General features: G+C 32.3%; 1 protein-coding gene across 1 annotated transcript in view; it reads right to left on the bottom strand.

Moving 5' to 3' along the window:
- Positions 1 to 24,470, bottom strand: part of ath (ATP-dependent RNA helicase DHX33) — a 117,155-nt gene extending 92,685 nt beyond the window's left edge. The window contains exons 1-5 of the mRNA XM_085812780.1: positions 24,009 to 24,470; positions 20,689 to 20,739; positions 6,001 to 6,072; positions 1,415 to 1,468; positions 775 to 830 (exon numbers count right to left, since the gene is read on the bottom strand). Of these exons, the coding sequence (XP_085668906.1) occupies positions 775 to 830; positions 1,415 to 1,468; positions 6,001 to 6,072; positions 20,689 to 20,739; positions 24,009 to 24,158 (383 nt within the window). The 5' untranslated portion in view covers positions 24,159 to 24,470. The remainder of the gene's footprint in view (positions 1 to 774; positions 831 to 1,414; positions 1,469 to 6,000; positions 6,073 to 20,688; positions 20,740 to 24,008) is intronic.
- Between the last annotated feature and the right edge of the window lie 2,646 nt (positions 24,471 to 27,116).

The raw sequence follows: 27,116 nt of genomic DNA, 5'->3' as shown, positions 1-27,116 counted from the left end.
ATCTCTGCACATCTACACATACTCAAAGAAGACTTAGAAGAGCCTTCGTTTTTAATGCGTTACCCATATTAAAACATAATTTAGTTAGCTGATTGAAACATTTAAGACCCAGAACTACCAGAATTGTCTTTCCCAAATGACACAAGTACAGATGAAAGTGAGCAGGACAATATAATTTCACCATTTTTTGAACAGGTATTGTCCCATTGCACTGTCTGTGCATTCTGCCCCAATTTTGATGAAGAACATTCCAGGAAATGAATCTGAGGATCTCCCATCCGTCTTCCCCTACCACCAAAACCACTCGATAGAACTTGCCAGTATTTTAAGTTCCCCATGCTCTACAGACATTTTACAAATATTCATGCCTTCCTGGGACTTGAATCTGAGCCAAGAATATAGCAGCCAGCATCTCTAACCTTTATACTGATTCCAAATGGCATAATTCTTCACACATGGCAAATGTGGGAAGTTTTACCTGCCATGATATAATAGAAACAAGGGTTGTAACTCACAGTAAATCAGAACATTCAAAGAGAAAACTGTTGACTAGAGGACAAGGGAAAAAGAAGAAGGAAAGATCACTAGAGTCCCAGGATCATTACACCCATGCTTCTGTGCTCATCAAGATGATTATTTGAGAGATACATACATACATAAAAAGAGAAATGAAAGACATCAAATGCAATTCAGTGTCATCTAATAAAAATCTTAAAGATTTAGTTAAGGAAAAATTTTAAATTATTCATCAAGTCACATGATAGATGTACTTACTCTACTAATAAGGGATTATCAATGGATTCTCGTAGCAGCATACCATCAGTAAGATACTAAAAAAATAAAGAACTTTCGAAATCCTACATAAGAATTTATATAGATCTTTAAGACAAACATTCGAAAGACATTTAATAAACTTACACAGTCATAAAAATATATATTGAGGTCTTATGATCTTATCCATTTTCAATAATTATTGTGAAGTTTTAATAAATTTTAATAATAAACCGCACTTCAGAAATTCACAACGACAGAATTATCTAAACTTATCTATAAAATACTTCTGACTATTTTGACAAGCATTCTAGGATTGGTATAAAAGGGGTACTTTCATGAAGGAATTTTTTATGGGAACTGGGTCATATTCACATTACATATGAGAAAATCCAAACCTTTTCATGCAGCTATCCCCATTCAATGATAGGGAAGTGAATGTAGTACAGACTATTAGTGTTTCAGCACTACTGCATTACAAAACACTTTCATATAAACAAAGGATGATAATTAAATATTTTTGACACTCTGTAAAAAGAAACACCAACACATAGAGCTACTTAATTTATAATTAAATTCATAATAACAAAGACTAAAAAACAATAAAGTGCTGCAACATAATAAATAAACTACTTGAATTTACCTTAATTTTTGTTGCGCTGGATGTTACATTTTCAAACCTAATGCTATATCCAACCTATCAACAAACAAAAAAAAAAAAAAAAAAAAGAAAAGAAATGTAACAAATGCATGCCAACTTAGACAAATATTAAAATTCAACAGTAGACTATTCAAAAGTCACAAAATTTAAAGTATCTATTTTTTCCTCTAAGGCACATCGAGCCTTCTTTCCATTGAAATCATGCACATATAAAACAATTTTTTTATTTATTAAGCACATTATTTTACAAAGTTAATAATATATACTTATTTGAATATTCCAAGCTCCTACTCAGTGCTACCTACAGTCAAACTCTCTCTATGGTGTAATAAAATGATAGGAAAGATACTTATCAAAAAACTAAATTAGTTCCAAATATTGTCATTAAACCCTCAGTAATTGCAAGATTAAACAAGTCTTTTTCCTCAAATAAGCAAGACATCTGTCAGATGTAAATCTGCAATGGGAGCTGTGTGCATTTATCATTTCCTCAAAATAAAAATTGAATATGATAACTGATCCTATGGCAAGCACTTCAGGACTGACTAGTCATGCTGGACTCTCCTCAGCCCATAAGTTCCTAATCTGTTTTAAAACTGAATATAAACTTTCAGCAATAGAGTTTGTTGCTGGAGTATTATGGTAAATCTAGGGTGCTGGGTAGAAATCAGTAATTTTATTTGAAGCCAACATCCTTCAAAGAAATGGAAGAGAGGATAACTTGTCACTAACAGATAGCTTTAAAATGGATACATTTATCACCAAAGCTTCTTTTATATCAGAATCATAAATGGTTAGCATTTCTCTGCAACATTAAAATTTTAGCACCTTCTAGGTCAATTACATGTGAGAAAAATGAAAATTTTAACATTTTTTACAGACATTTACTCTGTTCTGCATATTATTCTCAAAAATTTGTATGACCTTAAAATATAATATTTTCATCTTTTTCTAGGCCCCACGATCATTTTTGAAACTGCCTGATTCTGTTTTTTCTTCAGTATTTTTTGGCTGCATTTCATACTCAGATGATTCATCAAAAATTCTCTGGCATTGAATTTGATGATTTGGTCTTAAAATTTCAATAGCTAAAGACAGAAATGATTCCAAACTTTTGATCTGCCTAAGTTCCTCTTCAGATCAATCTCTGTAAATGGAAAAAGAGGTCTGAAGCATAGTAAAACGAATATATATTTCAACATCAATGGAAATGCCCAAATCCTCAGCTTACAGCTTTTATATCGCTTTGCCAAATTGTTGCAAAGTAACTCCACATATTCTTCTCTCGGATATGCTTCTCTTTATTATATAATTTTCTAAGAAAATCCTCAGCTTCATGTCTAACTTTATTATTCTCATTTTTTAAAATTATTCTAATCTGTACAGTCTAGTGTAGTCTAATCTAATCTAGATTTTCTAATTATTTAAAGCCAACACCCTTCTAAGAAATGGAACACAGAACTTTAATTTAATCACACACAGTAATCTTATGTAGATTTTTTGACATTTTAAATCAGGTATTTACAAGCATCTTCATATACACACCATCGAGTTTTCGATGGCAATTTCAGTATTATACTTGTAGAATCATAGAATGTTTTCAAGATTTTTCTATTTTCCTACAGAATCTTAAAGAAGTTGCTAGTAAGTAAAAAGCAAAAACTGTATTACAGCTACAGAACATTACAATGCTTGTCAGCCAATTAATTTCAGCAAGTGAGCTGAACTGGAAATGAAGAAAATAAGAGGATTCTGTCGTTGAGCCTTGCTAGGAAGCTTGACTACATTTCAGACATGTTGGCCAAACTGTCATAAGACTAACTTCTACAGTCATCAAGTTTTAAGCCATGTAGTTCTCAAGAATTAAAAATAGCATGAAAATGCTTGTCTCCAATTTGCCCTGTACTTTTTTAAAACATAAGAAACCTTTCAAATGAGAATTCATCCTCAGTTACATATTGAATTATTACACTTGACTGGTCAATGAAAAATATATCTGGTGGAAAGTACACGGTGCCCTTAATTAAACTTTAAATTTGCTAGCAGTCTGTAACAAAAACTATGCAGCAGAAGTGCATCAAAATTGGGTAACGGCAAAATGATGGGAATTTTATTGAGGAAAAAAAAAAAAAACAATGTGTTTCAAAAACCACCATTAGATGGCATTGTACAATGTAAACTATTGGCATATGCAAATGTCGTAACCATAATAATCCTGTGCGTGCACAGCAACCATATAAAATCGCGAGAGTCGAACCACAGTTATACTCATTTCCAAGTCAAGGAAGATGACATTAACTCTTTAAGAACATTCTTTACTGGTGAAATTGTTTTACTAAAACAGAGACTCTGCTAATGAAACTTTGCGGAAATTTCGGTCTTTGAAACTGTTACGAAAAGGTCGATTCGCTAGTCAAGGACTAAAAAAACATGATTAGGAAATATGAAGCAATGGGAACATTGGGGATTCAGAAAAGAAGTGGACAAAAGTGTGTTGCAGCACAGGTAGCGGATGATGTAGATGATGTAGCGAAGCAAGTGGAAGAAGACAGACTGCAAACCATCAACAGCATTAGTGTTCTGCGTACTGCAGCATCTATTGACCAACTTCGTTCCCCGGTTCATAAGATTCTTCAAAAGATCTTAGGCTGTAATCTCTATAAAAGCAATGTCGCTAGTGCAGCAGTTATTACCAGCTAATCTGGATAGCCGACAAATTTTTGTAATGCGGTTTCTTCCGCGAGTTGAGCTCCAGAATGAATGTCCATGGAACATTTTGTGGACTGGCGAGGCCCATTTTCATATGGAAGGTGCAGTTAACACGCACAACTGGCATACTTGGGCTGCTACAAACCCCCATCAATTCTTACAAATTCCATTACACACTTCACATGTAACGGTTTGGTGCAGCTTTACTGTGACCTTCATTGTGGGTTCGGGTTTATTCGAAGAGCAAAGCGCCACAGGGCCAGTGACATGGACCATCACCAGCCAACGATACGCTTCATTATTAGAACAATCCATTATTCCGGCTCTTGAAGCAAGGCGATGTGACACAACCACTTTGTTTATGCAGGATGGTGCTCTCCACACATCACCCGCTGTGTGAAGCAAGTGCTCCAACATTTTGGTGACAACAGACTCATCAGCAGGCAATTTCATACAGCTTGGCCTCCTAGATCACTCAACATGAATCCTTGCGACTTTTGGCTGTAAGGATACCTCAAGGCCATGATCTACCGTAATCCCATCACATCTCTATCCGATCTTAAAGCATAAAACGCCATGTGGGTAACATTCCCCAGCTCATGCTGCTTTCAACAGTCGAACATGCAATTTTATGCTTCCAGATGGTAGCAGACAATGGTAGCCATCATATTGAATACGTTTTGTAAACTTCTGTAAGGTTATTTATATGTTCTTAATAAACCTATGATATGCCACTTAGGGGTAGTTTCTGAAACTCATTGTTTTCGCCCCCTCGATAAAATTCCCATAATTTCATTCTGCCATTAACCAATTTTCATGCAATTCTGCTGTATAGTTTTTGCTACAAACTGTTCACGAATTTCAAGTTTAATTATGGATTGAAATAAATTGAAAATATATATCTGGTGCAAAATCTACAGCAAATGAAAAATATTTAAAAGCAATACCTTTATTACTTATTTCCCCTCGCACTGATTTCCTTATAGGACTTATTAAATTTCCATAAATTGCTAGTGGCAAGTATTTAGCTCTTCACCCCAGTGTATATGATACACTTCAGTTTTTCTTTACATGCCCACCATGTCAAATGTGATACTGGAGTTAAGTGGCCCACCATATCATATTTGATGCATTGAAATGCTATGATTTATTTGATGTTTTAAATTAGCATACATTATGTCAGAATGCCATGAAACTCAATTAAATGTCTTTAATGTTAATCTTGCTGTTATGAGTATTATTAACTATTTCATTCTATAAATGTAAAACACGTGATGCTTACAATGCATGTTTAAAGTTTAGACATTTTCACGTAACGCAAGTGGCTTAAAATTTTGTATATAAATATGACAACAGGTTATAATGATAATGGTTATTTAAATTCTTAAATTATTTTTGCTTTAATATTGTATGGGTAAATACATAAATCTAATCATTATTATTATTGCACTTTAAGTTATGTTACAACTTTAATTTTAAATGCTAGAATTTTATATTATAAAAAATAACAATTAATATATGCAAACATCAGATTTTACAGGAATTATTGTTCCATGTCAGGTTTAACTGCAACATGCATCTGGGCACACAGTGCTATTTAGCATTCATTTGGCCCACAAGAAAACTTCATTCTTCCTGAATCAGGAGTGAAAAAGTTACTTACATCTTTTCTAGGGTTAGTAGTCAGTGAAAATGTGGTCAGCCAGGAAAAAAACACAAAGCAAATTTAGCAGATAAAAAAAGAGAATAGGGTTTTTGAATGGGAAAACCTGAACTGTCTTTGACATTAAAAAAGAAAATTGAGATGATCTGATATTACAATAAAATTTAAATTCAGTATGAGAAAAAAATTAACATACTTTACCACCAAGTTCAGTTCTCACTTCTTCAGCTACTCGTTGTGCAATAGTTACTGCAGCAACCCTCCTAGGCTGAAAATTACAAATGTATACTTAATAATTTATGTTACAAACTACAAATAATATTGAATAATATATGCACATTATATTACAAAATATATAAAAAAAATATACAATATATATAAAAAAATATTACTTTAAATTCAATTTTCAAAAACAGAAAATGATGCAAGCAAGGTAAAAATCAGAAAACTCAGGATCGGGTTTCTTTCAGAACAATAGAAGAAACAGGAAAAAAAAAACAGAAGAAACTGGAAGAAATTAGTAATGACACATTTAAAAGGGCTGCTAAAGAAAAGTAAATTTAGTAAAAAAACACTTTCATTTATTTGAAAATAAATGCTTTATGATTTCTGCAGTAAAATGTGGTACTGTTCTGTATTGGGACCAGAGGTGCCATTAAATGTTTTGCTATATTCGCCAAGAGATTGGTTTACATGAAACTAGCTTTACCCGCATCTTCTCTCATATTGATGTCCTTAAATAAGTTTCAACTCTGCATGGATTTTAAAAATGCACTCAGTGTAAAATTTCAAAATAAAGAACATTCGAGCACCTTAAAATGATAAAACAAAATTTTGCATCGCACATAATAAAATGTAAATGCAATTTTTCAAGCAACAATAACAGAAATATATAACACGGATGAATAGATCTTTAAAAAAATACGAAAGATTAAATATATCACAAAAGTCGAAATGTTGATAATAGTTTCAAATCGGTAAGTTAATTGGAAGTTATTAATTTTAAAACGATTTTCCATGTGTAAATCTGTGAACTATGAATTTTCACCAATCCAACAGTTGACCGGATACTAGCTGTCAACAAAGAATTAACAATATCAAGCGGAGTATTGTTTCATCTGTGATTAAGCTGGATAATTAAGCAACAAAAACAGTTACACCACCATTGTTCCTATCATTCAGAGAGCCACACAAGTTTCTAAATTTCGAGAAATTTGAATAATTAGATCAAAAGTTATAATTTTTATCACCAATTTATTGGACCCACACAGGAAAACTCAAGAAAAAATCCCTAATGTTACTATTGAGTCGCATTCAAATTAGCGTTTTCAGAGTTTTTAAATAATATCTCAGTTGATTAAAGTCGTACGAAGAAGAGAATGGTATCGCTGGATTCCGACGAATTTTTGGAATCAGCGGATATGTGTCTCGAAATTCAACTAAGTGCTGTTCCATAGATATTTGTGAAAGTATAAATTGGCAAGTAGCCAAATCCCTTCAATAGGGAAAAACCCAACAAAGTTAGTGAAAAATGGAGGGGAAAAGTAGTTTTTAATAATTATCTCGGCTAATTAAAGTCGTACGAAGACATTTTATAGTCTATAACTTTTTCTAATATATCAAAAATATTTCTTGAAAATTTCATGATGATCGGTTAAGTAATTAAGGCGTGACAGAGTAACAAACAAACTCACATTCGCATTTATAATATTAGTAAGAATTGCCAATTTTAAAGAAATTTACATTTTTAAAGTTGCTACTATATTTACTTTTTCTAAAAAGTAAAAGAATGTCTTTTCAAAATTGGCAACAAGAATACAAATTCTAAAGATGCAAGAGTTACTTTCTTTTTTATTATTATTGTACTTACCATGGATATGAAAATTTGGGACTTAACTAATGATGAAACAGTCTTTATACAATTTCTTCAGGATCTAGAAATTGTTCACTCAGAAAGAAAGTGCACAAAAAAAAAAAAAAAAAAAGTAAAAGGAGTCAGAGCTGGAGTTGCTAAAATACTTTGACTCTGATTCAGAATCCAGTTTTTGTTTGACAGTTTCAATTTGAAATGAAATTACTTGGAAAAAAAAATTAATGGCAAACTGAGTCATTATTTTTATTTTTGAATCATACACATTAATACTATTTAGTTATTTTCCATTTGATTGACATATTAATAAATATAAGAGAGGAGGATGGATGTGATATTTGCCTTATTCATTAAACTGATTCATTTAGTTACTTCTCCAGCTCATAGATCAGAGGTGGGGAACCTTTTTACCATTAGAGGCCACATTTAAATTAGGCAACAATAAGAGAGGCCGCATAAGCTGATTGACCTAAGAAAGTGACTTTTGTGAAATTATTATAGTTTTTCTATAGATTTAACAATTTATTGCATTATATAGAAAAAATAAAATATAATACTACAAAATTTTAAATATAATACACATATAAAATAACATAAAAACATTATAAAAAAATACAATAAAAAATATTTTTTTATTCACTAAGTTAGTGACTTATTTGGCTTTGTTTTGTGTTTGACAGTAATTGTATATTTGGATCAAGCTTCGTAACACACAGCTTTAATTGATCCTCTAAATGTGCATCTGTAATTTGCATTCTTAAATTTGTTTTTATTTTTGACGAGAGAGAAAATGTTGTCTCGCAGCAGTAGGTACTTCCGAAGCAGGAAAGTAAACAGCGAGCATGTTCTCGAAGGCATGGATATTCAACAGCATTTTTCCAGATTTCTATGGGATCCTTTTTAGCGTTAAAAAGGGATTTGATGATACTATCTTCCCCTAAATCAATTAACTCCATTTGCAGTTCTGCAGGAGCCTCGGATATATCTATTAAATGTGGTTCAAATGCCAGTTTCATAGCAGGAGTGTGTTCGTCAAAATCAGAAAATCTATTAGTATACTCTTCTATTAAACAATCCAAGACACCTACATATTCATCGAATATTTTATTTTCACAGTTCTGCTCATTTAACATTTTAGCTAGCTCCAGGAAGTGTTGTGCAGATATTTCCGATCGACAAAGCAATGTTTTGAAAAAAGATAATTTTTTTCTAAACGCTTGGATCTTTTGCCACATTTCATAAATATACCTCGTTTCACCTTGCAGGCAAATATTTAAATTGTTTTGTTTTGTCATCATATCAGACAAAAATGTAAAGTTTCTGAGAAATACTTCATCTGATAGATCACATTGTTTTCCTTGTTCTTTATAAAATTTAAAATTTGTCGTCGTAAAGACAAAACTTTTATCAAAACTTGACCTGTTGATAGCCAGCAAACCTTGCAGTAGTATGGCAGGTCAACACTATACGTTTCCTCATCTAAAGAGAGCATCTGCCGAAATTCACGATGACGCATTCTATTTACACGAATATAGTTGGCAATGGTTCTATCCACAGTGTCTTGCAAAATGGTAGATTTTGCGCAAAGATTTTGCTGATGCAAAATGCAGTGAAATGATATCAATTTTTTCAAGTTTAAGTTTTCCTTTTTTAACAAAGCAACGAATCCTTCTTTTTTGCCTCTCGTGGAAGGTGCGCCATCGGTGCAGACACTGACTAAATTACTGACATTCAATTGTAATTTATTACATACTTCTTTGAAGTTTTCGAAAATATCGGCTCCGCGAGTTCTTCCAGTTAGTGTACCCAATGCAAGTAGTTCTTCGTAACATTGAAAATCTTTAGTTATAGCACGAATAAAATATAAAACTTGTGCCGAATCTGTTTTATCAGTGCTTTCATCTAAAGCAATTGAAAAATAAACATCTTCATTTTGTATAATTGCATGAAGTTGCTCTGTTACATTTTGCGCTAATTCGTGCTGTCGATCTGTTACAGTTCTTCTTGAAAGAGGTAATTGTTTGTATTTGTCAACATTTCTTGGATCTAACGAACTCACTGCTTCAACAATACATTCTTTAATTATTTCAATGTCACTAAATGGTTTGCCCCTTTTTCCAAGTATATGTGCTATTTTATACGTAACAGCAACTGCAGCAGAATTTTGATTTACAAAGGCACTAAAAGATGCCTGCTGATGATGCTTCTCATTTTTCAACTTTTGAAGTGCAGCTTTTCGTGATTCACCTTCTAAAGCGAAATATTTATGTTCTTTATGAGTCAAATAGTGTTTATTTGCATTCGCTTTTTTTAAAGTATTTAAAACTGTATTGCACAACAAACACATCATTTTATCTTTCTCAGCAGTAAAGAAAAAATCTAACTCCCATTCTACATTAAATGTTCTGTTTTCATCACCTAATTTTCTTCTCTTACTATTTGACTTGATGGATAAAAAACGAATATCATATAATATCTTTAACAAAGTGTGTACTTTCTAGAAATACAATAAAACCGTGTACCTGTTATAAGCACGCACTGTTAACTACAGTTAGCTGAAGATCGCAACAGGGAAGCGTTGAGAGATGCGAGTCAGAGAAGCCAAAGCAAGGTGTGACACTCAAATGGGAAATCTGAAACCGAGTTTTGTTTACTTCTTAGACAAGGTAGTTGGCGCTGCTAGCTGTAGGCCAGAGCCTCGCTCATGCGTGCTAGAGTCTGTTTCAGACTAGTATTCTGACGTCATGTTACAATATGACTGTCTTTGGCGGGATTTTTCGCACAACTGTCATGGCGTTGATGTACAATAGTTGTTTGAAGCGAACTCTACCATTTTGTACTAGGTGGCAAAGGGCAGCACAAGAACCTTGCGGAGGCCGCAGGTTCCCCACCTATGTCATAGATGGTATTATTGAAGCATAATTCACAACAAGAAAAAGGAGCCCATGGCTACAAAATGTGTCAAATGCTATAAATTTCATAAGTACCCATGCTACAGATCTCATTGTTAAATTTAGGCAAGCAGCAATGACTCCCAAAAGTGATGCAATTCCTCAGGAGGCGAGAGGGAAACGGAGCAATTATTGATCAAGCAACATGATGAGGAAGTACATATTTGATGATAATTTGTTAGAATTAAGAACCTTTTTAGAAGATATAGATAAATTTAATGTTTCACTAATAGAAAGACTGCAGAATGGAATGATCTTGCAGAATTTGAAACTCTTCTTTGTACACCGTATATAGCCACAAAAAAGTTACAATCTGAAGAATTTAACAGGAGGCTTGTTTCTGCGAGAATGGAAAAATGTGATGTTTATTCTTTTTAAAATGGGAAGGCTTATTGCAGAAGGAATCATTTCGAAAAGAGAAACTAGTTTGCTAGACAATGAGATCTTACTGGGTTCAATATATATAGATCTGAAACACTGAATTTTGTTGGATAATAAATAAAATTAAAAAGGCAAAGAAAGCCATTTACCAATTTTCACTAAGAATGAAATTATTTTCAGAACAACTGGAGTATTCAAATCAAGACAGACTGCAGACATTACAGCCGAGTCTGTATCATCCTCTTCCATTGATGAATCAGATTTTGAAAAATACTTAGATAATATTGAAAAGGCCAGGGCAAAGAAAATGAAAATAAAGAACCAAGAGACTTTAGATATAAAAATGAAAAATACAAACAGGATCTCTACATAGCCCTTGAAGAAATAGAGGAATATAATCACTCTTGCAAGACACCTCTTTTAGAACTTATACAAGTCCATCCTGAAAAGTTAAAAGAATAGCCCTAGCAGTAACAGCTCTTCCTCCTACTGAAATTAGTGTGGAAAGACTATTCTTAGCTCTGAAGCTTATCAAATTGGATCTACAGTCCTTTACCAAAGAAGATCTTGACGAAGCTACACTGCTTCTTAGAAATTACTAATGCCAATTTTTCCATTTCATAATAAATGCTAATTAATATAAATAATCTGCTATGCCATCTTTTTTTTTTTTTTTTCCTTTTTTCTGTAGCATCTATTACTACTTTTATATTTAAAAAAATAAGCTGTAACACGTGTATATTTTTACATATATATGAGGAAGTCGGAGTCTTAAAATTCCAGGAGTCCGAACCAAAGTTGGAGTAGGTCACTTTCTCTACCGACTCCACAGCCCTGATTTTATTCACTCCAATACTGGTTGTCATATACAACCTATTGAAAGATTATGGGGAAGTGTGAAGTGGCGAAATAAATGTCAACCCAGCACTGACCATAACCAATTAAGATTCTTATTTAATTAAGTGTATGTGCCAACAAAGCATCCTAAACTACATTGTTTTTAGACATTTTAAATGATATTCACAGTTTTATGACTCTGCGTTAATCTTAATTCGATAAATGAATTTTGTTCCTTACGACTTCTTTATAAAGATTTTTATTTATATTAAAAATTTATAATTTTACAAATATCTGTTACACCCTTATTTTCCCTTCAATTTTTCAATTTAATCCTATCTTAAATATTTTGATGGTTATTTGCATGCTTTGAATTTTTTGCCAAATTATTATTAGCTTATGGCGATATCTGAATCTAGTCCTGATAACAGAACAGTACTAAAAAACATACAAATAGACATATGTATCCCCAAAGAAGATCCTCTTCCTACTGCAGTCAACATAAAATATATCTGTTAAATTTCATTAGTAGTATTGTAGTGTTATTTACAAATTAAATATAAAAGAAATAATATAAATATAAAATGAATAAAATATTTTCTTCCCAAATTTCTTCACCATGGAAAAACTTGCCAATTCTGCTTGGAATATACAAGATACAAAATCTTATTTTACCCTGACACTGTTTGCAATGCATTAAATCCTGCATGTGGTGGAAAACAATGTCATTTCTGAATTTTACATAAACTATATAATATATTTGATATTAAAGTAGTTCAGCTGGATTAGACTAAATGCTTTTGTATTTGGTCTTTTGAATTTATCAATTCAAAATTATTAAATAGGTTACTGCACACAATAGTAAAACTAATTTGTTGTTACACTGTATTTATGAAGAAGTAAATTTGAATTTGTAGTTTCTCTTTTAACTTTTGTTTTCTATTCTCTCTATATAATTACATTTCACTATTTTTGTCACTGATATAAATTGAAAATCTGTTTCAAAATCTATACAAATTCACAGTTGTGAAAACAGATCTCACAGAAAGTACAAAAAACTCTGCTACATTCTGATCATTACCACCCTACCTAAAAGCTCTGAACTCATACGTGACTCTGACAGATGAGTTGTGTCAACATTTGCAAACTTATCTGTAATTCAATTTTTTGGTAAGGTAATGCACAAAAAACAACAGCCATTTTCAAAATAGCGGTACACTAAGAATTCCATACAAGAGCAATCAATCTATTAAATTGAAAATGCAAGATGCATTGGTAATAAAACACTTGCCTTTTCGAGAAATACTAAATTTTTACACTATTCTTCTCATGTACACAGCATTCTGTTTTCATTTAAACAAAACAAAAAAAAAAAAAAAAATCAGAGCATTGCATAAAACTAGCTTCGTAGAATAACTACATTGTGCACTAGCCAAAACAGACATGAGCTACATCAGGGATGTCAAACTCATAGGTACACTTGGGCCAAACAAACAAGGTTTAACTTTAGGCGGGCCGCAAAAAAAAAATCAATATTCATAGAAACGTAGATTTATTTCGAATAATACAATAATAAACATATATATATATTTATATAGAAAAGAACAAGAAAAATTTAATGTTTACGTCCTGATACTTGACATCTCTTCTCTGCTATTACCTTTCCTATTTCGGGAGAAATTTTGTTTGCAGTGATAACTTTCAACGCTGACCCAAGGTGAGCATCATTAATATGGTTTCTAATAGAATACTTATTACCTTTCATGACTGAAAATAACTGCTACCAAACATGGAAATAATTTCATATGCGAATTTTCGAGTATTTTCAAACCTGGCTGGTAAATATTTGTAAAATTCAGGCACGCCCACTTCAATGAATTTTGCTTTCAAATTTGAGTTGCTTTGAATCTCAATCACCTCCATTTCCATATGGCTAGGTACTGAGTCAATATTTATTAAGAAAATCGAAGAAAACAAAAAAAAAATTGTCTTCGAGGGAACTAAAATCATTAAACCTCGTTTCAAATTCAGTTGTTAAAACTGCAATTTTTTCTGCGTATTTTTGATACGAACAAGTATCATCTAAACTTGATTTGTTCATGCTGCATGTCCGGAAGTGCGTCAAATCTTCATTTTTAAGTTGTTTTTCCCAAAGAACTAGTTGACATTTGAATGCTTTAATTATGTCAATCATGTTCGTAATGATATGATCTTTTCCTTGTAACGATAAATTTAAATCGGTTAAGTGTTTGGTTATATCAACCAAGAAAGATAAATCTTGTATCCATATTGGATCGTAAAACAAACTTACATCTTGATTTTTCGTTTTTAAAAACTGACATATTTCTTCTTTCAAATCCCAGAATTGTTTGAGAATCTTGGAGCAAGATAACCAACGTACCTCGGTATAGTAGGACAAACTCGAATATTCACTATCTAACTCACTTAAGAAAGCAGTGAATTGACGCTGATTTAAACCTCGAGATCTTATAAAATTTATAACTTTTTTTATATATGACAAAACATTCTCCATATTTATTACTTTGCATAGAACTTCTTGATGTATAAAACAATGGATATGATGAATGTTTGAACCATTGAATTTCACTAAGTTTTTTTCTTAGTAATGCTACGAAGCCCTTGTTTTTCCCGGTCATTGATGGAGTGCCATCTGTAGCTACAGAATTTAATTTTGCCAAAGATAGATTGTATTTCTGCAGAAGTCCAAAAACCCAAGTAAATATATCTTCTCCTGTGGTAGACCAGGCATCGGTATTAGTTCCAGTAATTCCTCAAAAATGTTAAAATTCTTGTCACAAGAATGAAGAAACACTGCTAATTGAGCTTTGCCACTAATGTCCGTGCTCTCATCACAGGCAATGAAGAAACTTTGGAAACTAGATGATTTTGCTTTGATCTGATCACTTAAATTCGCGGCTAAATCAGTAACTCTTTCCGCAACTGTATTTCAAGACAATGAAATTGATTGAAAAGCCTTCACCTTTCCAGGACAAACAATTTCCCCAGCTTTCATTAGGCATTCCTTGATGAAATCACTGTCAGTAAAAGGCTTCGAATGTTTAGCTATCAACTCGGACAAGACGTAGCTTGCATGTACTGCCGCTTCACTTTCTTGCAATACTTTACTAAACATGGACTGTTGCTTTTTCACTCCTAACTTGAGCTCTTTCAACTTTTCTTCTCTCATTAATCCTTCGTAATTGTTATATTTTGTTTTGTGTTGTTCGTAATGACGTTTAATATTATATAACTTTGGTACATTAATAGTATTATTACATATCAAGCAGATTATTTTATCTTTTATTTATTGCTTTTTCACTCCTAACTTGAGCTCTTTCAGCTTTTCTTCTCTCATTAATCCTTCGTAATTGTTATATTTCGATTTGTGTTGTTCATAATGACGTTTAATATTATATAACTTTGGTACATTAATAGTATTATTACATATCAAGCAGATTATTTTATCTTTTATTTCACAGCAAAAATATTCTAATTTCCATTTTACTTGGAATATTCTATGTTTGTCAGCGATTTTTCGTTTAATTTTACTACCACTTGGTTTTGATATAGACATACTGAATACAAAGGGTTGGAATAAACACGGTTAACGTTTAAAAGTTAAAAAAAATTTATTCTTTCCACAAGAGATAAATCAAAATGCTGAAATATTTCTTCAAAAATATTCTAACAATATCACAAAATGTCAAACGTTTAGCAAAAATCAATTCAAAACAGAGAAACTAATTCTATCTCACAGCGAAATCGCTACAAATCAATCACAGCATTAAGTAAACAAACAGTCCGCTAGAACTACAGCTACTACTGAGATGAGTTGTTTGTTCTCGGCTTTTATAAGCTTTATAATTAATTTCACGAATATACTGGAAACATCTATAAATATCTGGATTTTTGTGGATGGCAACAGCAATTACGAGATATTTATTTATTAGGTATTAAATGCACATGCTGTTCTATTTTTAACCTTCCAATGCAGCTGTCTTTTCAAAAATCGTCTGCGTTAAGGCAACATGAAGCAAATCTAATTACAATTCTAAATAAAAAAAAACTAAATAAATAAATAACTATGAAATTCGTAACAATATGAATTAAGTAATAATTAATAATAAAGCAAAGTGCGTGCACATGCATGCACCAATATATCGTACAAAACTATGATTGGAAAACAGAGACCATGAGTTTGGCCACATTCGGCTATCGGGGGATGCGTACAAGTTCTGAGTGCACGTGTCCCCCAAAAGCCGAAGGTAGCTGAACGCAAGCTACTCACACGCATTTGTAATTTAAGTAGTGTGTGTGTCAGCTCGCTGTGAGTAATCTAACAACACTGAATAAAGTATCGTTAATTACTTAGCAGTAAAAATTTCATTTTTTTCTTCGTCAATATGTAATTTTATTATTACATATTATTATTTGCCGATATATTGGCCGGGCCGCAAAAATATTTGCTGTGGGCCGCGAGTTTGACATCCTTGAGCTACATAATACCCAGGGCTGAGTACTGAGGCAGTGCAACAGGCGTATTCACACCAAGTGGCAAAATTCTTAGAATTTGGAGAAGTATCAAACATCAAAATTCAGGAATAGAATTTTAGAATTCACAAGATGTGATAGGCAGCATAATTTAGATACGGCAAAATTTTTTTGATTAAAGAGGTACAAAGAATCCATAGCGATTGCACAAATTGACAAAAATGCCTAGTACTGGCCCTGCACATATCTGTCTTGCCATATACAGTTTTTGGTAACATTGTGGATTGCCATATGACTATTTTGGCAACATACTCTGACTCCACCTTTCCCTAGGGGATGCATATAATCGGAAATTATTAAATATATACATAAACTGTTGACAGAATAATCAAAACTCTAGAACCAAAACCACACACACAAAAAAAAAAAAAAAGAAAGAAAAAAAAGAAAAAAAAAAAAGAAAAACATAGTAGTCCAGTAATATAAATTCTTGTATACATCGCTAAATATTTAACACTAGAACCGCAGTACTTTCGATATACCTAGGACTGTGGTGTGGATCAATTTGACTCTAGACAGAAAACACCTAAAATATGCACAAGTGATTAGTTAACTAAAACATTTTACTTTTATGTAACAATGAATATTTCTCAGAATTTAAGTTACATATTTTATATAAATCAACAAAAATTAACCTAAATTTTTAGAAAATCATATTATTTAAAATTTTATTAAGTATAATATCATGCTTTTTAAACAAAATAAAACATAATTTTCTAATTTTGATGGAAAAACAGAGTATAACATTTAAATAAGTTTAGACATAATTTTAGAAAGAAAAAAAAAAAAAAAAAGTATTACCAGTTACTTAGTTTTACAGATTTTTAAAAAATCCAATTATTGCAAGCATTATGCACAAAATTTAGTATTAAGTTTTGTACATTTATCATAAATGGGTGCTTTTCATTTTGAACAAACCGTTTCAGGAAAGCAAGTGAAACATACGCTGCTCACTGGCGAGACGAGCGAAATAAACAACCTCGAACTTGCTTTGTACTCATTGGCTAAAATATGCCAGATGACCTGCAACAGTGCTTGATTCTCATTGAAGAACTGGAAAACAAAGTTTTCGGATATGTGTTTTGGACTTTCATACACAAAGCAGAAACATGCCCCATCTCATATGAAACACTTTCAGTCTTTTTTATATGCATCTGGAAAAAACAGGCGCGTTCAGATGCCAAAAATCACCTTTTTGTGGGCAAATAACGTAGTATTAAGCCAAGCTACATAAAAATCATGAGAAATTTTAAGAATAAGAGAAAGTCGGGATAAATATGTTAAAAATCGGGTTGGCGGGAGTATGGTCGGAAATTGGGAGTCTCCACCTAAATCGGGAGAGTTGGCAACTCTGAGAATTAATTTCCAGTATGATGCATTTTCAAATTTAAAAAAGGAATTAAGAGCTAATTTAAAGTATAATCTAAAGATACATTTTTTTAAAATTTTACATATCACATCCCCGCTGTCCCCCACGGAATGCTCTTAACACCCCCAAAAATTTTATTTTTATTTTGTTAGGAGATTCAGCTATGGATACGAAACTGAGTTGGTTTTTATATACACTGGTTATCATAAATTAAGGAAAAATCACAAAAATCACGATTACTGAAAAAGTTACACGTAGAATTTAATGAAACTTACCCACAATATACAACACATAGTAAGGTATCAAATAACATAAAAAGAAATTACCAGACAAATACGGTAGTATAGAAATTAGCACATGTATAAAATGAACAAATCAGAGGTGTCAGTTTGCTATAGGAAAAGTACCTTCAATATGGAATATGATCGCCTCTAGAAGCAATACAGCACATACAGCGATGAGTGATGCTTTCAATTATGTGGTCTATCAGTTCCATAGGAAGCGGGAGCCATTGCTCTTCCAAAGCAGTTGCAAGCGCGCCAAGGGTCTGAGGGGGCGGATTGAGAGCAGCTAGACGTCTCCCTAAAGCATTCCAAATGTGCTCAATAGAATTCAAGTCCGGGGATCGAGCTGGCCACTCCATGCGCATAATTGTTTCCTGTTGAAGATAATCATTTATGATGCGAGCCCTGTGTGGTCTTGTGTTGTTGTCCTGTAACAGGAAAGCATCACCTATTGCCCCGGCATATGGGCGCACATAAGCATCAAGGATGTCATCTCTCTAAATCTGAGCATTTACGGAATGGAAAGACATGGAGGTCTGTGCGTCCACCCAAAGAGATGCCACCCCAAACACAGACACTGCCCCTTCCGTATGTATCTCTTTCACGGATGTTTGACGGTTGATAACGGCTTCTAGGTTCTTTCCATATCAAATAACACCTACTATCACTTTCTAGACTAAACCTGAACTCAGCCGTAAAGAGAACTGCCCTCCATTGATCAGGCGTCCAGTGGACATGTTGTCGTGCCCACTGAAAATGGTCCCTCCTATAGCGTGACGTGAGCGGCACACAAATGGCTGGTCGCCTCTCAGATTTCTGATGTCACTGTCACAGTGAAGTATGTGGGCTTGCTCTCATACATGGACTTTTATGCTCCTCGCAGATGACGTATTCCGAAAGCAGCGCCACTAATTTGCATATCGCAGTTTTACTCAGCTACTCTTACTCGGCAACATATTCAAATTTTACACGGTTTGGCTTATTTTTGAGGGAGTTACCACTATTTTTGTGATTTTCCTTAATTTATGATAACCAGTGTACGTTTACCAGACACAATCCTCTGATCATATTTTAGTATAAAAATGCTACCACATACACACTTTTTACACATTTTTTTTTTATTTATAATTTTTTTGTCCTTATTTTTATAGAGTAATGTCCCATTCTATTTTGCAAAATTTAAAGGACTTACCTTGATTATACGAGTTATTTTTCTTAAACTTCAATCTTAATTTTGTATTTCAATTAATTAATATGAAAGATTTTAGGAAACTTTGATAATTGTACAATGCTAAAAACTAGTTAGTTACCTTTTTTAAGGAATGGAGGTTTTACAATTTATTGTACTTATGCCAAAACCATCAGCAAGTTTGTACACTGATTTTGCTTGAAATGGTCATGCCAACTAATCATCAAATTATTATATTATATTATTATGTTATTGCATTGAATATGGAATAAGACTTCATACAATTACTCATGAACTGTGTAATAATTTCACGGAAAAGAACTCTGTGGAACTATTTTATCAAAAACTTTGAAAAACTTTCAATGGGCATTTTTCTACTATTTTGAAAACAGAGCTTAAGAACTTTCAAAATTATTTTTTTGTCAATTTATTGTCACTTACTTTTATTAGATAACTAATGAATAATGATGGGGCATAGTAAAACCTACAAGCTATGTCCCTGATGCTTACTCATGATTTATACACTGTAAATACTGTAAAAACTTTCGCTTGCTTCAGTAACACGTGAAATGATAAAAAATATGTAAATCATCTTTATACTTTAATTCAGTAATAGCCTTTTAATTTGGTTATTTCCTCTTTATTCTAAAAACAATAACAGCATTTCTGGACTACACTCCTAGATTAATCTACACCACAAAGCCTGTCTAATGCTTATGACATACTTATTTTGGAACCTAAACTCTAAGAACTGAAACCTTTATGCTTACAAATGCTTATGTCGTTTCTATCTCTGTTGCTGCTTGGACGCCATTTCATTTCGCTGGGTTCTTTTCCTATCGCAATAGTATAAAAAATGTAAATGCTCTGAAAATAGGCATGATTAGAGTACCAAGTGAACTGTGGCTATAAATGTGAATTTAAATAAAAATTGAATTTAATCTGCCTCAACTGACAAGTTTGAATAGCATTCTACGTAATCAGAATTCTTCCTCTTCAGTATGGCACCTACATGCTTCACCAAACAACATTTGCTACAATGTCTTTTTCTCTTTTTTTATCACACACATATATATATTATATTACCAAAAAGAATTACAAGTTACTACAGCATACAAATCTGTCTAGTTAATTTATATATAAAATAAAAATATTTAAATTAATGATATAACAATGCTACATATGAAAAAATATAGATAAAATAATATTAATATGAAATATGTTCAAAAATATAATTCTTCCACTTTAGTAAAAAAAACCCATTTCTCCAGGTTGTTTTTTTTTTTTTTTTTTTTTTACTCCCCCTCTAATCGTGGAAGATATTTGCAAAACTTGATTTGAATACAGTTAAACATTTAAAATAAAACACGATACTGCAAAGCACATATAAGCATACTTAACAAAAAAAAAAAAAAAAAAAGCTCGACTCACCTGAGTCACGCCAATACACTTGTTTCCTGCCATGCCACCCTCTAACATATACTAAATTGGAAAAAAAGGGAATAACTTAGTAAGAAATTAAATATAAGCGGCATACGGTAATTTTATATAAATAAAGAACAATACTGAAAAGAAAAAAAAATATTCATTAAAACAAATTTGAACAAGATAATTCTGATTTAAAAACAAGCAATTTCTTTAAAAATATATTTAAAAACAAGCAATTTCTTTAAAAATATATATAACTCTTTTAATAAATGAAGCAACTCTTCAAACTTCTATTGTTAGAATTTTAAGCCAGTAGCCAGTAAGTCACCCTTTCTTGTTTTAATAAGTTTTTATTCACATCCCTCAAATAATTCAGTCTCTTCATTCAGAGTTTTAAATAATTCATAAAACTTTCCTTATTAGCAAGTCTGGCTAGTCTATATTTTGGGTGCCTCACCCTTCCTTGTTTTAATAAGTTTTTATTCACATCCATCGAATAATTTAGTCTCTTCATTCAGAGTTTTAAGTACTTCATAAAACTTAACCAATTTCCTTATTAGCAGGTCTGGCTAGTCTATATTTTAGGGTGCCCCTTGGATTATCGTGAAGTTCTTGTTTCATTTATCGCCAAATTGTTGTTTTATTTATGGTAATCTGAGTAGTTGAATATTATGGAAACCCTATTATGACATGATTGTGGTGAATTTAACAGATGCAAAAATATTTGTAAGGGCTTATTTCTGCTTTAGAAGTCAGTTAGGAAGTACACCGTAAAATGGATGTATGTAATGAGAAGTTTCTGCACGATTTAAAGTAAAAGGGAAAAAAAAAAGCACTAACTGAGTGGTGTGTAATGAACTACTTAAAACGTAATACTTCATTGGAAAAACTTATTAATTCGAAACTGTAACAATATTGAAGTATCATATAATTTAAAAACTTGAATCTGACGCATTCAAATGTTGTGTTTCTGCAGAAAGACTTTTAACCTGTGAGCGTGAGCACTGGGTTCAATAGACACATGCAGTTAAACAAATCTTTCTCAAAGCACGCTTATTTCACGCAAGTTGTTGAGGTCTTGTGTAGTCGTGTCTTAGGTCGACATCTTTGTATTCCCAAAGTTTTTTTGCTAGGGCTTTGATTCGGAGTCTTGATTTTGAAGTGATCAGGTCTTTTAGACCCAGCAGGCCTATTTGTGTTACAAATACACAGTTAATCTGTGATAGAATAGAAAGTGGCAAACATGTCACATAATTTATCTTACAACAAAGAAATGTTGCAAAAGTCATTAGATGTACCAACTGGCAATGAATGTGTTGAAGAAAATGAGGATGGATGTGATCATGAATTTTTAGTTCACATGATAATGATTCAGACATTGATATAGATTCTGAAAACGAGAATGAGAATGACATAAATTGTTTTATTGGAAAAAATTATCGGAAATGAAAAAGAAAAAAGGGGGAAAGATGCAGTGATTGCCCAGCGAAACAACACAGAAAAATGAAAATGCACTTTGCCGAATGTGAAAAATATTTGTATTTGGAACACATGAAAACACTTTCTTCAATGTGTTGCTAACATTTGTTATTGTATTTTTTCTCTGTGTCTCTAGTACTAATAAAGAAAATAAGAATCGATACGGAGTAAAGGTATAATATTTTCTTCCTATGCTAATATAAGATTTTTTATTCCTTTAAGAAATTTTATTTTATAAAAAAATTTGAAGAAATAAAAAATTTTAATGTGCATATTTTTTAAATTTGATTATAAAATTTATTATTGGCACAGATGTAACACATTTATTGAAGATTTCCAATATTTTCTTTAAAAAACACGAATCAGTTCTTTTGGACCCAGTGCGCAGGCTTGTGCAACTCATATGAGTGCACATGTTTCAGTATTAAGCACCATTTAAAGGAGAATTCAATCTAAGACTAATATTGTTTTTTCTATTTAATAATAAAATGTCATCATAAGATTAAACTGCCAAAAGTGAAATCTGAATTTGCATATTCTGAAATATGAAATTTTGTTGGTATCCGTAATTAAGAATGGATCACTGCTATTATGTTTCATTTCTCCAGAAAAAATTTCATGTAAACAAGCAACTGAATGACTGTTATCGACACTCTTTTTCAATGACTTTACTTCTACAGATAGGTAATCCGATTCAAAGAACAGAATTAGTCTGATCTAATGAACTTACAGTAAAAGTTTATAATTAGGTGCCCTTTGTTTTTTGCCGATTCGTTTTTGACGCCAAGATCGGCACCAGGAAGGCACAATTTCAAAATGTCCGCTACACAAAACCAAAATAAGAATTGCACAAACTCTGTGTTCATGTACCCATCGACCTGTTTTCACTTAAAAAAACATCCTAGAATTGCACAAACTAGGCATTGCGCACTGCCTTAAATTTCTCCATGTACACATCCATCTATTTTCATTTAAATAAAATCAGGAAGCTAAAACAAAGTTAAAACTATCATGGTAACCAGAGTGAAGTTCAATCGCCAAAATTTAAAAAGAAATTGTGGCTTATCGAAGGGGTACCCAATTCTACCCTAGAGCTGAACTTAGAAACTAACATAGGAGCTTGTTGTTAGGATCAACAAAACCAGCTGAATGATTTAGTCTGATGCACATATCTATGCCTGCATAAGGACATTTTATAATTAAAATGCATTCAGCCATATACTTTTATATAAATGAGCAAAAACAGCATGTCTGAATTTCATAAACCTAATATGTATCACTTGAGATACCTTTTCTTTTTTTTCCTCAAAATACAAATATGATAGTGCTAGAATATATTAGCAGTGTGTCTATTGATGCTTTTATCTGCTCATGACAGAAAACCTAAACAATGACAAATTTCAAAATTATTGAGTGATAGATTAGATGATTATTTATGCTGATGTGTGCATCCCAAAACTATATTATTCTCTTAGAGACACGCACTGAAAGAGGCTGAAAACACTGCATTCTGCATCTGACCCAATGAAGTTGCATTAGCTTAAATTTCCCAATCTACGGTTTTCTGTATCCACGTCTAGCATTTACTGCAAAATCATTGTCACATATATAGTGTGGAAACAGATAAGAAAGGAGATCATAGAGTACTAAAATATGTCTTATAGTGGAAAAACATATCGTTAACATTACTAACTCAGCACAGTTAGCACTCTCTTCTTGATGTTTACATTTATCGAGTTTCTTATTAAAGTACAATCACTGTTATTAGACATTCTTAAAACACTCTCATAGACAATAGTTCATTCATTTTATTAAACATACATATGCTCAGCCATCGTAATTACCTGAGGAATTTGAGTAGTTTTACCGCATGCAGTTTCCCCTAATAAAATAATGGTTTTATTTCGATAAATTGCTTGCAACAATTCCCTTTTCGCTCGATAAATCGGGAGACTTTCCCTTCTTTTCTTGATTTCTTCTAATGATTGAGCCATTAACCTGACTAAAGATCACTAACCAACGATACACAAACTCACATTTCACATTCAAAACAATTCCCGCGACATTTATTGCGCACGTGTTAAAAACATAGTTACAATTCTTCTTCTTCTCTTCCTGCTGCGTGATTAACGTCTGTTAGCCAGGCTAGAAATTTAAGTAAAGCGTCGACACTTCAATGTACAGCTGGATCAAACCGCATGTATTCGTTACTGAGTAACGGGTACATCGGTTGACTCCTAAGTACCGATTCGGTGCTCACAAGCTCATTTCGTTACTCGCATCTGTCGTACCGCATCTGTCGTACTCGCATCTGTAGAGTCGGTGTTGGTCGCACGACTGCAATTTCTATGCGAATACGAATGATGCGGTTGCGTCACAATGCGCTCGCGTCACAATGCGCTCATATTTTTCATAGATAATTTTGAATTTTTTTGGGCATCGGGCAAACTCTTGTTTACATTATGTGTTTTAGTTAAAATATTATTTAGTTGTTGATATTTAAGAAAGAGAGCAATTTTGATAGCGTGAAGCGTTATTTTGTATTTGCTTTTTACATTAAGATTTATGTTTGTAATTTGAAAATTTAGGTGATTATTGATTTTTTCCTTGAGCGTGCCATAGTGAGATTTTATTGATTTGAAATATTTATATACTGCACTTAGGTATCGTTTATATAAGAATATGTAGGTTAATATAGGTTCTTTACTTCTTTGCACGAAATAAAAAGGTAGTAAGTATTGTAATCGAGAAAACTTTTGGGTATCATGTTTAACGGAAAGGTGCTACTTTGGTGGACGGTTGCACGGATTTTTGGCGATTTACGTTGGCGCAATTGTTGGCGCGATTTTTACAAACGTCAGCCATCTTGAAAAACGCTGTTTTTGCGCATAGTAAAGTATTCCAAACTTTAAAAAAAATAAATATCGTTAAAAGTAATGGATTAATTTTTTGTTGAAAATGTCGCTTTTTAAGATGGCGGTGTTGGTGTTGGTGTATTTAATTATGGCAAAGCACACGAGGGCTATCTGCCTAAGGGGAGGGATGCCTTTCGTGGAGGACTTTCTAAGGGAAACTGGCTCGTATACACGTTACACATGGGGAAAACCACGAAAACGCCCATGCAGCCAGCCCGTTCGCGGGATTCGAACCTCGGACCGAACTACCAGTGTTCAGCGACTTTACCGCTTTTTTAAGATGGCAGCAAGGGTAAATAAATACATTTACTATGAGTATAAAATAGTAAAGTAAGGTTACTATTACTTTCATATAGCAAAGAGAATAAAAACACCGCTATAAAAACATTGTGCCAACGTTTAATTAGATTAAAATATTACTGAAATTGAATATTGAATTAAAAACCATCATACCAACATTTAAAAGAATCAGAATATTATTAAATTCAAATACTTTAAAATACGTTATATAGAATATAATTAACATTAAAACATATGGACAATAATTATCTCAGCAATTTTTGAAAATAGTGTATTAATTTTTTCAACAAAAAATTGAAGTATACAATTATAAAATAAAGGAAAAATATGTACTTACATTTTTTAGTCATTTAACCTATTTCTTATTGATAAGTACCACAAAACAAATCGGAATCATAATTTAAATAACATTTTTGAAGACATCTTTCAAGGAATTCGAAGATATGAATTAAATTTTAAAACGGCGCGGAAATGCACAAATTTTCAGAAACCAATCAGAGAGCTGATTATAGCTTGTTAATGCACAAATATTCTATAACCAATCAGAGAGCTTATTACATCACGCCTAGAATTAAAATTATTTAAAAATTCATACATAATAAAATCATTTTAAAAAAAATGCAAAATTAAATTGTATTTTAATATTTAACAGCCATAAATAATGTTTAAAACATTAGATTAAATTTATACATATAAAAACCAATTATTTTTAAAGTAAGGTGACGTCATTGGTTACATCATCCACAATATAAAATTTCATAAAATATGATAAACAATATAATAATAATTTCAAATAAAAATGCAAAATTAAATTGATTTTTAATATTTAGAAGCCATAAATAATATTTAAAACACGGAATTTATGCACAATAAAACACATTATTTTTTAAATAAAATGACTACAAAGTATCGGTTACCATAAATAACTTATCCATCAATGGGTTTACCATAAGTTGTATTACTCGCCAAAAGAAAAATCGCCAACAAATCGCCAAAATCCGTGCAACCGTCTACCAAAGTAGCACCAACGGAAATATCCATTTTTGACGATTACGGAATCCATGTAAGTTATTTTTGGGGGGGTGACGTCTGTACGTACGAACACAATGAAGGACTCTCTCTCTCTCTCCTTTTTTTTTTTTTTTTTCCAAAACGGATTGTTAAATGTAATCCCATTTGCTCTAAGCTGATACTTATGACTAATGATTATGACTCTAAGTTGATACTAGAAACGGTTTTTTCCGTGATGTGTAAGTACTTATGTATGCATTTCGCATAACTCAAAAACGATTAGTTGTAGAACGTTGAGATTTTGTATATGGGTCCATTATAACATCTAGAGTGCACCTCCCTTTTTATTCGCGATTCAATTCACCTATAAGTGGCGCTTTTACACATTAATGTGGCGGATAAAAACCGGTATTTTGATTTGTGATCTGACTTCGTACATTCAAAAATGTAGTTGCTTACCTTTTCCGAAATGTTTTATTTTGTTCAAGGAGGCGTAAATTCTCGCTGTGTTACTGAAGCAGAAAGAATTTTAAAAAGCGGATTATTTGGTAATGCACGGAATTTTACTTGAAAAATCCAATTTACAAATTTTGGTTTCCTATTTAAAGATAAGTTGTATAGCATCCTGATCGCGTGAAATCGAAGGACATTTCATCGTTAAAAAGGAAAATTTTTTGTTCATGTAAACGAGGAACTGCTGGCTGTTGTAGGAAATTGTGTCACTGT

The sequence above is a fragment of the Stegodyphus dumicola genome, chromosome 3 (genome assembly GCF_044657685.1).
Source record: "Stegodyphus dumicola isolate Sdum_Otavi_A_Nest chromosome 3, ASM4465768v1".
Classification (NCBI taxonomy): Eukaryota; Metazoa; Arthropoda; class Arachnida; order Araneae; family Eresidae; genus Stegodyphus; species Stegodyphus dumicola.
Note: the sequence above shows the minus strand (reverse complement) of the source record. Positions and strands in the feature narration are given on the sequence as shown.